This window comes from Ictalurus punctatus, chromosome 7 (genome assembly GCF_001660625.3).
Source record: "Ictalurus punctatus breed USDA103 chromosome 7, Coco_2.0, whole genome shotgun sequence".
NCBI classification, from domain to species: Eukaryota; Metazoa; Chordata; class Actinopteri; order Siluriformes; family Ictaluridae; genus Ictalurus; species Ictalurus punctatus.
The window spans coordinates 34,005,100-34,015,719 of record NC_030422.2 but is presented as its reverse complement, the minus strand read 5'-3'; the positions used below and the strand labels follow the sequence as shown (position 1 = coordinate 34,015,719).

The 10,620-nt window shown below is 39.3% G+C and overlaps 1 protein-coding gene across 1 annotated transcript in view; it reads left to right on the top strand.

Annotated features, from left to right (window-relative positions):
- Positions 1 to 6,783: 6,783 nt before the first annotated feature.
- Positions 6,784 to 10,620, top strand: part of myl13 (myosin, light chain 13) — a 9,006-nt gene continuing 5,169 nt past the window's right edge. Inside the window, exon 1 of the mRNA XM_017471065.3 lies at positions 6,784 to 6,968. Within this exon, the coding sequence (XP_017326554.1) occupies positions 6,867 to 6,968 (102 nt within the window). The 5' untranslated portion in view covers positions 6,784 to 6,866. The remainder of the gene's footprint in view (positions 6,969 to 10,620) is intronic.

The window sequence follows — 10,620 nt, the reverse complement described above, 5'->3', positions numbered from 1 at the left end:
TTGTTACTTGCAGAACTATGCCGCTGAACTATGTTCAGACACATGCCCGAATACCGCAGACGGATTCACAGATTCACAGATGAGGTCTCACAACATTGCCTCGCAGTCAATACGCTAATCCTGCTGGCATTGGAGCGCTCATGCCAATCTCCAGCTTCTCATCCTTCTGAGACTGAGCTAACCGAACCCTCACTCCTGGCAGTGACACACCTAGGGCAGAATGCAGTGCAATTTGATTTATGGATGACCATTTATGTTGGTGGACATGTACAATTAACCTAACTCATTCTGCATACCAGGGACATTGTTCCAAAGGAGCCTTGGAAGAAGAAGGACATGCGTCAGACTCAGACTGGATTAGCCAGATAGATCCTCGGTTCATCATCTACAGTACGTGCCCTCATAAGTTCCATCGGTTTTGTACGAGCCCTAAAATATCACAATAATATCTGAACACCTTCCGTGTTAGTCGATTCCTCATGATTTACTGGTATAAAGGTTATCCAGGTGTTGAAACACCTCCCCCTGGAGGTTAGGATGGGTAAAAGACAACATTACGTGGTTCTCCATAACTCAGAACCCAGGGAGAAGGATCCAAAGGGAACGGTGGTGTTTTAGAAGAGAAGACATGGTTACATACTTAGATTAAACAATTTCAAATGTGTACATTTCTTTTAAGAAGAATGTTTCATCTTACATCTTTTAGTAAAGGATATTTTTCCCACTCAGTCTGAGGATAATTTGGTTGAGATAATCTGCTTAGCAGTGAGGTTATCGATCTTCTGGAAGATCAGCAGAAAAACACCAACGTTAAAGGATTAAACTGGACACACATTTCGGTCACGCCTCGGTTACATGAAGTAAACAGCGTGTGTGAGGTGGAGAAGAAGCCGAGGTGATGCTTTCTGATTGATTATCGATTGTGTTTGTGTGGAAGAGTGATAGAACATTCCGGAGATCAAACACTTCATTTATTAACGTCACTATCACTTCATCAGCCGTGTACACTCACAATAATATTCTTATATCATCACCTCTCTCTCTCTCTCTCTCTCTCTCTCTCTCTCTCTCTCACACACACACACACACTCACGCTTGCTCTCACTTTCTCTCTCTCTCACTTTCTCTCTCACACACACACAAACTAAGTGATGATATAAGAACACTTGTTGTGAGTGTACCTGGTGATGAACTGACATGTAAATGAATGAAGCCTTTACAAGGTGTTTGAGCTCTGGAATGTTCCATCACTCTTCCACACAAACACAATCAATAATCAATAATGAATAATCAGAAAGCATTTACAATAGATCAATAAAATCTGATATAGCTTTTCTTTTTTCTTTTCTTTCTCTGTCTCTCTCTTTTTTTTACAATATATTTGTCAGTTGTTTGATCAGCAGTATGTGCACCTACGTGACATTCCTTTGTCTGTCACCCTATCTGTCTGTCTGTCGCCCTGTCTGTCTGTCTCTCACCCTATACGTCTGTCTGTCTCTCACCCTATCATCCTATCTGTCTGTCTGTCTCTCACCCTGTCTGTCTCTCACCCTATCATCCTATCTGTCTGTCTGTCTCTCACCCTGTCTGTCTGTCTGTCTCTCTGTCTGTCTATCTCTCACCCTATCTGTCTGTCTCTCTATCTCTCACCCTATCTGTCTGTCTGTCTCTCTTTTCTCCTCTTGTTAAGGCCGTGTTTGAATCTGAAGGTCATTTTAAAAGGAGCCAGATAACAATTGGTGTTGTAAATCTCACGCCCTCGCCGCGTGCCACGTGAACAACAGGCTGAGACGGAAATAGACGCACAGGTTCAGCGTGGTTACCGTGCCTCAGACGCATGGCATCATGGGAGAAATATTCAGTCAATGCTGATCACTTGATATAGTCTCAGAGACAAAGAGTGTCCATATATACTCTCTCTCTCTCTCTCTCTCTCTCTCTCTCTCTCTCTCTCACACACACACACACACACACACACACACACACACAATCTATCATTGATACACTGCACCTCTATGTTCATGTGTAGGTGGATTTTGGATGATGACCTGATTCATTAAAAAACCATGGTCACCATCGACCAATCAGCTTTCAGCAGGTATTTGACAGAGTTAACAGTGAGCTATTATCATGAAAATTGAATAGATCCTCAAGGGACCCACTGGTAAATAATGTTCAGCTTGGCCCCTCAGGGCGCCGTTCATGTGTCTGCACTTGCAAACGTCCGGGTTACGCATGTAACCCTGTTCCCTGAGAAGGGAACGTGGAGTTCCCTTTGAAGGGGAACAACCATATCTCATGTGAAATAACAGAAAAGAAACGTTTCCCCAGGATTTGTTTCCTTACACCATAAAAATTTGCCTTTTTTTGGACCATTTAGCTCCACCCACTCAAATTTATAATAATTAAATTAATATGCAAAAGCTACTTTTGTGAACTAGTCCTAGTATTTATTTTTTGGGATGTCTTCACAAAATTGGCGTCACGTTACTCAGCAAAGTCTGAACTTCAGTACTGGTCAAAAACATGTTGAGATTTTTAAACAAAATGGCTGCCACATTCAATCGATCACTGCATGGTAGAACTTAATCTTCTCAAACACCTATAAGACAGGGTTAAAGTTAAGCTATGGCCGCCAGACTGGGAGTTTCAGTCCTTTGAAGGGTCCAATAGAACTTCCGCCATGAACCTTGAACAGTATATTCATTAGCAAAGGGTGCTTGGTCCCCGAAGAACAAAGCTTGCAGTTATTATTATTATTATTATTATTATTATTATTATTATTATTATTATTATTGCAGTGTAAAAAAACTGTGCTATTATAGATTGCTACACTAAACATTAATATATTATCAACCAGACCCCCTACACACACACACACACACACACACACACACACACACACACACACACACACACAACCGCTGTCTCTGTTGTTCTCAAGGCTACAGGTTTTTATGAGTCATGTTGAGGTTCTGAACCTTGCTGTGTGTTATTATAGCTTCAGAAGTCTGAACTCCCTATGACTCCAAACTATGAGTCTGAGAGAGTAGAGGAGGAGTGGAGGTATAGAAGAGGAGAACAGGTGCAGAACGGATCTCCGGCGTGTAAAAACTGCTACATTCCTTTTCAGATGAAGGTGATTACAACCATCTGTGTTTCTACTGAGCTCTGAACGAGGATGGGATTATTACAGCTTCACACTGCAATTCCACTCTATAATTACACACATACAAATACACACACACACACACACACACACACACACACACACACACACCTCTCTCTCTCTCTCAGTCTCTCGCTCTCTCTCAACACAGCCCCATTACCCAAAACACACTCCATCAGTGTTCGGAGATGGAGTTGACTTTTTCACAGTGGAGTCTTCTCTATAAACTTCACAGACTCATAAAGAGGGGCATGGCCTAAAGATATATACAGTGGGGGAAATAAGTATAGAAAGCGTCAACGTTTTCTTCACCAGACATCAGTATTAACTCAAGAAATTTGTAAATATAAATTCACAACTTTAAAGTCCATAAATAAAGTTATGTGTAATAAAGTGGAATGACACAGAAAAAAATTATTGAACTCGCTAAGAAAAAGCAGTTCTCCAAGGCAAGGTAAGGCAAGGAACCAGCTGAAATCTGTAAATAATTATACCCCCTATCTGTGTAAATTATTATCAGCTGGATTAGTAAATTGATGGTCTAAAAAGAAAGGCTTTTCATTACCAAGGTGTCACACAAGAAACATCTCATGATGGGTTAAAGCAAAGAGCTCTCCCAACACCTTCACAACCGTATTGTTCTGAAACATATCGATGGAATTGGATACAGACGTATTTCAAAACTTCTGAATCCTCCAGTAAGCACCGCTGGGATCATTATGCACAAGCGGAAGCAACATCATTCCGTCATCAGCCGGCCACGCACAGGAGCTCCTCACAAGATTTCTGACCAGGGAGTCAGAAGAATAGTCAGAAGAGTAGCACAAGAGCCAAGGAGCACTCAGAAAGAGCTCCAGAAACACTTGGAGGCAGCAGGTGCCATCATCACAGAGAAAACAATAGGCAGTACACTCCACTGCTCACGCTCACACACAAGACTCCATTACTAAAGAAAAGGCATGTTGAAGCTCATTTAAGGTTTACTACAACTCATTTGGACAAGCCTATGAAATACTGGGAGAGTGTAGTCTGGTCAGACGAGAGCAAAACTGAACTTTTTGGCCGTCATACTACACGCCATGTTTGGAGAAGAAATGTCACTGCACATCACCCTAAAATCACTACACCAACAGTGAAGTGTGGAGGTGAAGCATCATGGTGTGGGGCTGTTTTTCATCACATGGTACTGGCAGACTTCATATAATTGAAGGAACGATGAATGGAGCCCTTTACCTGGAGATTCTTGAGAAGAATCTGCTGCCACCCACCAGGATGATGAAGATGAGACATGGGTGAACTTCCAGCAGGACAACGATCCAAAACATACAGCAAAGGAAACTCTCAATTGGTTTCAGAGAGAAAAAAAATCAAGGTGTTAGAATGGCCCAGTCAATCACCTGACTCGAATCCAACTGAACAAGATTTAAAGACAATATGTTTAGAAGAACGGACCGAAATCACACCTGAATACTGCGACACATTAATTTCTTCATACAGGAAGCGTCTTGAAGCATCATTACAAACAAAGGCTTTTACACTAAGTATTAAATACATTTCAGTCAGCGTGTTCAGTACTTTTTCCTGTGTCATTCCACTTTATTACACATAACTTTATTTATGGACTTTAATGTTCGGATTTCTTTATATGTGTGGATTTCTTGAGTTATTATTGATGTCTGATGAAAATTTAATGTGAATAGCCTCATTGGAAATACATTTACTGAATTTTTTTTTAATGCGTCCAATACTTATTTCCCCAACTGTGTCCTATCCTAATGGATATATTTGAAAAGTTCATATTTATTTTGTACATTTAATTATTTTGTACCTTCACTAAATTGGTGTCCAGGATAGCAGATGTGTTATTTACAAGTTTTCAATGAAAATATCAGAGCCAAAAAATATAAGAGAATTAAAAAGACAGTGTCAGATAAGACATTATAATTCTTGGTTCATTTGATTCGTTCCTGCTTGCAAATCGACTCACTTATAAGAGTCGTTATGAGGAAACGAATCATTTTTGAAGTGCTGAATAGTCTTTGTTTTAAAAAGCAGGGAAAAAACCAAATGTAAATAAATGTGACCTTAATGCGACTCTCGAACAGACTTTACAGTCGCTCGGGATGTTTCTGCGACTGATTTGACCTCCATGTTTCTCCTGAGACGTAAATAAAGGAAATGAAATTAAAGCCTGAAGTTTTTGACTCTCACGGTGAGCTTCAGCTTTCAATCCAAACCATGATTATTTTATTATTATTATTTTTTATGGTCTTTTGTGCTTGTTATTTCTGTCACACAACACTTTTAACATTTGGAAAAAGGAAATGAACCCGAATGTGAGCTTCAGTTGGTCCCAAGATTGAAATCTTATAATAATAATATTTTAGTTTGCATAGAAATTGCCTATAATGTGTTTCATACCATGGGTTTTCTTTTTGTAAGAACTTTATGAGCAAATGTTAATTATTGCATCTTAAATAATAATTCTAAAATAAAATAAAATTATATTTCAAAAACGTATTAAATAAAATAAAATTAACTTTAAAAAATAACATTACATATTTTACATTTCCGATCATCCTATACACCGTAAACTATAACAAATGTATAATTATTTATTGTTGTTATAACGTTTCTTTCTTTTTTTTTCTCAAGTCAACAAAACGATTTTATCACTTAATCTTAAGCTCAAATTTTGAAGGTAACCTTGTTAGTAAGTTATTTTATTACTTTATGTGGTATTACGACACCCTTTTAGGCCCCGCCCCCCGAAAGTGTAGAGCTGAAATGGTATCACAAAGCTGAAAGTGTAAATCCGTACTGAGCAGTTTATTTACAAAAACAATCGATCAATAAATGAATGACTTCTAATATATACGATAAAGATTTCTGACAGGTTTAGAGAAGGTCAGGGTGTAACGTTACAAAAATATTGGCACCTAACAAAGGTTCACGATGTTCTCGTTCTCAGTTAAATGTCAACAAACGTTGTAGGAATGTTTATAAACGTTATTTAGAAAACATTCTTCATAAACATGATAGATTGAAGCGAAGAAAGAAAGAAAGTTGCTATATAGAGTTTATATAACTAAAATTGTTTGTTTGGGTTGTCTTAATAAATTAAAGGCGTATTAAAGGTGTGTATTTACTGAAAGTATTTTTAGGGTGACTTCATTAGGCTTGTAGCTTCATGACGTTAAAGTAAATAAGGAAGCTTGTTGCTGATTTGTGGTAAAGATTTGCTTTTGTTTATTTCATTTTTGACCCTAATTTAATCTGATTGTGACGTTTGGGGAATTCTGGTCATCTCTCTCTCTCTCTCTCTCTCTCTCTCTCTCTCTCTCTCTCTCTCTCTCAGTGTGGAATCTTTAAAGACAGAAACGCCACAGCGAGATGTTTGTCCAGCCCCACAGTCACAGTGGTTTCAGGTTACACTCATCCTGTCCTCTCTCTGTCTCCCAGCGCTTCACTGTCTTCATGGACATTGTCCCAAATTTAGCTCTCGTTACTCAGGCCTTTTGTTCAGAGAGGACGGCTGCGTCCCAAATAGACTCGCCATGGCTTACGTCCTTTTAAGGTGAGACACCTGGAGATAAAAACCCCCTCAGTGCGGGGCAGACTCGCACCGGGATCATTTCACCGCGTCTCCACCGTTCATCCTCCGTTTCTTTCCTTCATCTTCATCGTCATCATCGTCATGGCCCCTAAAAAGAAGGAAGAGCCGAAACCCGTTGCTGCCCCCAAACCCCCGGAGCCCGAACCTCCCAAGGAGCCCGAGTTTAACCCGGCTGAAGTGCAGGTAAATTTAATAACATTCCCATGGACTTTAAGAGAATATTGACATTTCTCAGGGTTATTCGTGTAACGGAGACATAGCAGGAGCTAGCGTTAAATATGAGTGATGTTTATTACAGTGTGTGATTTTAATTATATTAAATAATAATGCCGAATTTATGAGTTCGATCTTTATGCACCACTAAATAATACAAATCTATTTCTTTATTTATATATATATATATATTTGTTACTTTTACCCAACGACAGGTGGTGCAAGGAACAGCCACCCACCCACACACACACACACCCACACCCACACACACACACATTTATACCCCCAACACACACACATATATTTCCCCCCCACACACACACACCCACACACACATTTACACCCCCCCCCACACACATTTATACCCCCCCACACACATTTATACCCCCCCACACACATTTATACCCCCCCACACACACATTTATACCCCCCACACACACACATTTATACCCCCCACACACACACATTTATACCCCCCCCACACACACACATTTATACCCCCCACACACACACATTTATACCCCCCACACACACACACATTTATACCCCCCCACACACACACTGCATTTAACAAACATATAGAAAGTGTGTGTGTCATATGTTTGTACCTTGTCCAGTTTTTTTCTATCTCTTTTCATCTGTTTCTCCGACTCGCAGCTTTTCCTCCTGAGTAAAGAGAAACTTCTCTGTAATTATACATGTTAATAACAAACACGGACGAGCGGATCATTTCATCATTAACACGAATGACTCGAGAGCTTTAGTTCTTCTCTCCCAGCAGCAGAGCAGGACTTGTTCCTGAAGTGGCTGTGTCATAGGGCTGCTGAAATGATTTCAAAAGACTTTATGGAAATGACGGCTTTGAATCATGATCATGGACAACCTTCACATGCCCCGAAGCAGACTTGTGCAATAAAATCATCAGGAAAATGAAGGCTAGAGTTCATACTGCAGCTGATAATAATCATCTTATATTATTAAAATAATAATATCAGGTTACAGTGCATTAATTAATTCATTAATCAATCAATCAATCAATCAATCAAGTAATTAATTAATTCATGACCTTAAAGGAAAAAAATAAGAGTTAAAACTGCAGGTTATAATAAGAGAAAGTTATTCTTTATAAATTATATTAACTACAATTACAATAACACTAATGTGTTCTTCTAATTCTTCTTCTTCTTCTTCTTATTATTATTATTATTATAGTGTGTACAGTTCTGTAATAATATCAGGAGCGTGCTAAATCTGCTTAAAGTTGTTTTTTGTTTTGTTTTTTGAGGATGAATTAAGCAAGCGTTTCCATTAGCTGGAATTATGTGTGTGTGTGCATGTGTGTGTATGTGAGTATGTGCGTGTGTGTGTGTGTGTGTGCGCGTGTGTGTGTGTGTGTGTGTGTGTGTGTGTGTGTATGTATGTGTGTGTGTGTGAGTGTGTGCGTGCATGTGCGCGTGTGTGTGTGTGTGTGCGTGTGTACATGTGTGTGTGCGTGCGTGCGTGTGTGTGTGTGTGTGTGTGTGTGTGTGCATGTGTGTGACTGTTATTTCAGCTCACCATCTCATAAATTGTACTCCATCTGAAAGCGATATTCTGAAACCATATCGTTGGAAAAAGCCGAAACTTGACGCCACATTTATTTTCTCAGAGTTTTGTTTAAAGCGGACCGCAGAGCTCGAGTTAAAAAAAAACAACATCAGGACAAAAGTGTGTATTTCATTCCACTCGCTTCCCTCACACAGGAACACTGCAGTTCATCTGAGTTTCATTACCAACTTCCCACAGCACAACACACCACAGTACAGCACAGACCACCCGCTCACACACTACCTCCTGCCACCTCCTGTACTCATACTGCTACTCCTACTACTGCTACTTCTACTCATACTGCTACTACTCATACTGCTACTTCTACTACTGCTACTCCTACTACTGCTACTTCTACTCATACTGCTACTACTCATACTGATACTTCTACTACTGCTACTTCTACTACTGCTACTTCTACTACTTCTACTTCTACTCATACTTCTACTACTCATACTGCTACTACTCATACTGCTACTTCTACTCATACTTCTACTACTCATACTGCTACTACTCATACTGATACTTCTACTACTGCTACTTCTACTACTTCTACTTCTACTCATACTTCTACTACTCATACTGCTACTACTCATACTGCTACTACTCATACTGCTACTTCTACTCATACTGCTACTACTCATACTGCTACTACTCATACTGCTACTACTCATACTGCTACTACTCATACTGCTACTTCTACTCATACTGCTACTACTCATACTGCTACTACTCATACTGCTACTACTCATACTGCTACTTCTACTCATACTGCTACTACTCATACTGCTACTACTCATACTGATACTTCTACTACTGCTACTTCTACTACTTCTACTTCTACTCATACTGCTACTACTCATACTGCTACTACTCATACTGCTACTTCTACTCATACTGCTACTTCTACTCATACTGCTACTACTCATACTGCTACTTCTACTCATACTGCTACTACTCATACTGCTACTTCTACTACTGCTACTTCTACTTGTACTCATGCTGCTACTACTACTGCTACTTCTACTTTTACTTCTACTACTCATACTGCTACTACTACTGCTACTTCTAGTGCTGCTCCTACTACTATTGTTACTGCTACTCATACTGTGTGTGTGTGTGTGTGTGTGTGTGTGTGTGTGTGTGTGTTTGGGAAGAGTAGTTATCAGCCATGTTTGTAGTTAGTGGTGCATTCTGGGAAATGTAGTCGCTGGCTTGTGATGACATGACAACTTTACAGTTATTTACCTGATTTAAAGGTATTTAGTTTTCTGATATTTATTTTAACATACACTCCTTCCAGTACTTTAAGTTATATATATGTAAATTATGCAAGTAAGTTAGTGTGTAATGTTATTAAAATGCATATATTCTCTAAAAGCTGAAAGTCCACGCTGTGCAAATAAAAATGTGCTATTTTTATCCATTTCTTGATACCAGAGGCTTTAATATATATGCTACTACACAAGTTATTGACATCAGTTCAGCTAAATCTGTTAAATCTACAGCTAAACTAATAATTGACATAAATTGAATTAAACTATTAGCGACATGCAGATGAGAATTATGGGATGTAGCAGTGTGAAGGTTAAGCTGAATTTTCATTAGCCTTAACTAAATTGGATTTGTAGTGCAGCCAGGAAACAATAACAAACCGTGTGACAAAACAAATGTGTTCACACTTAATTTAGCTTGTTCAAAGCGTCTCTGTGACACGTGTGTGTGTGTGTGTGTGTGTGTGTGTGTGTGTGTGCGTGTGTGTGTGCGTGTGTGTGTGTCAAGGTCATGCCTACATGCTTCAGGACAGAAGGCAGGCGAGAGCAGCTGAATTAACCGAGTGTAACCTGAGCTGAGGAGTGAAATATTTACTGAGGCCTCAAGGCCGAGAAAAAATAATACAGCACACATGTGCTTTCCTCAGAATTAAATTTACAACTAATTTTAGAATGACGGTACTTTTGCTCCTGTACTGGTCAATCTGTATCGACTGTAAATACTACTATACTGTATTCTATACATAATATTTAAACGCTTT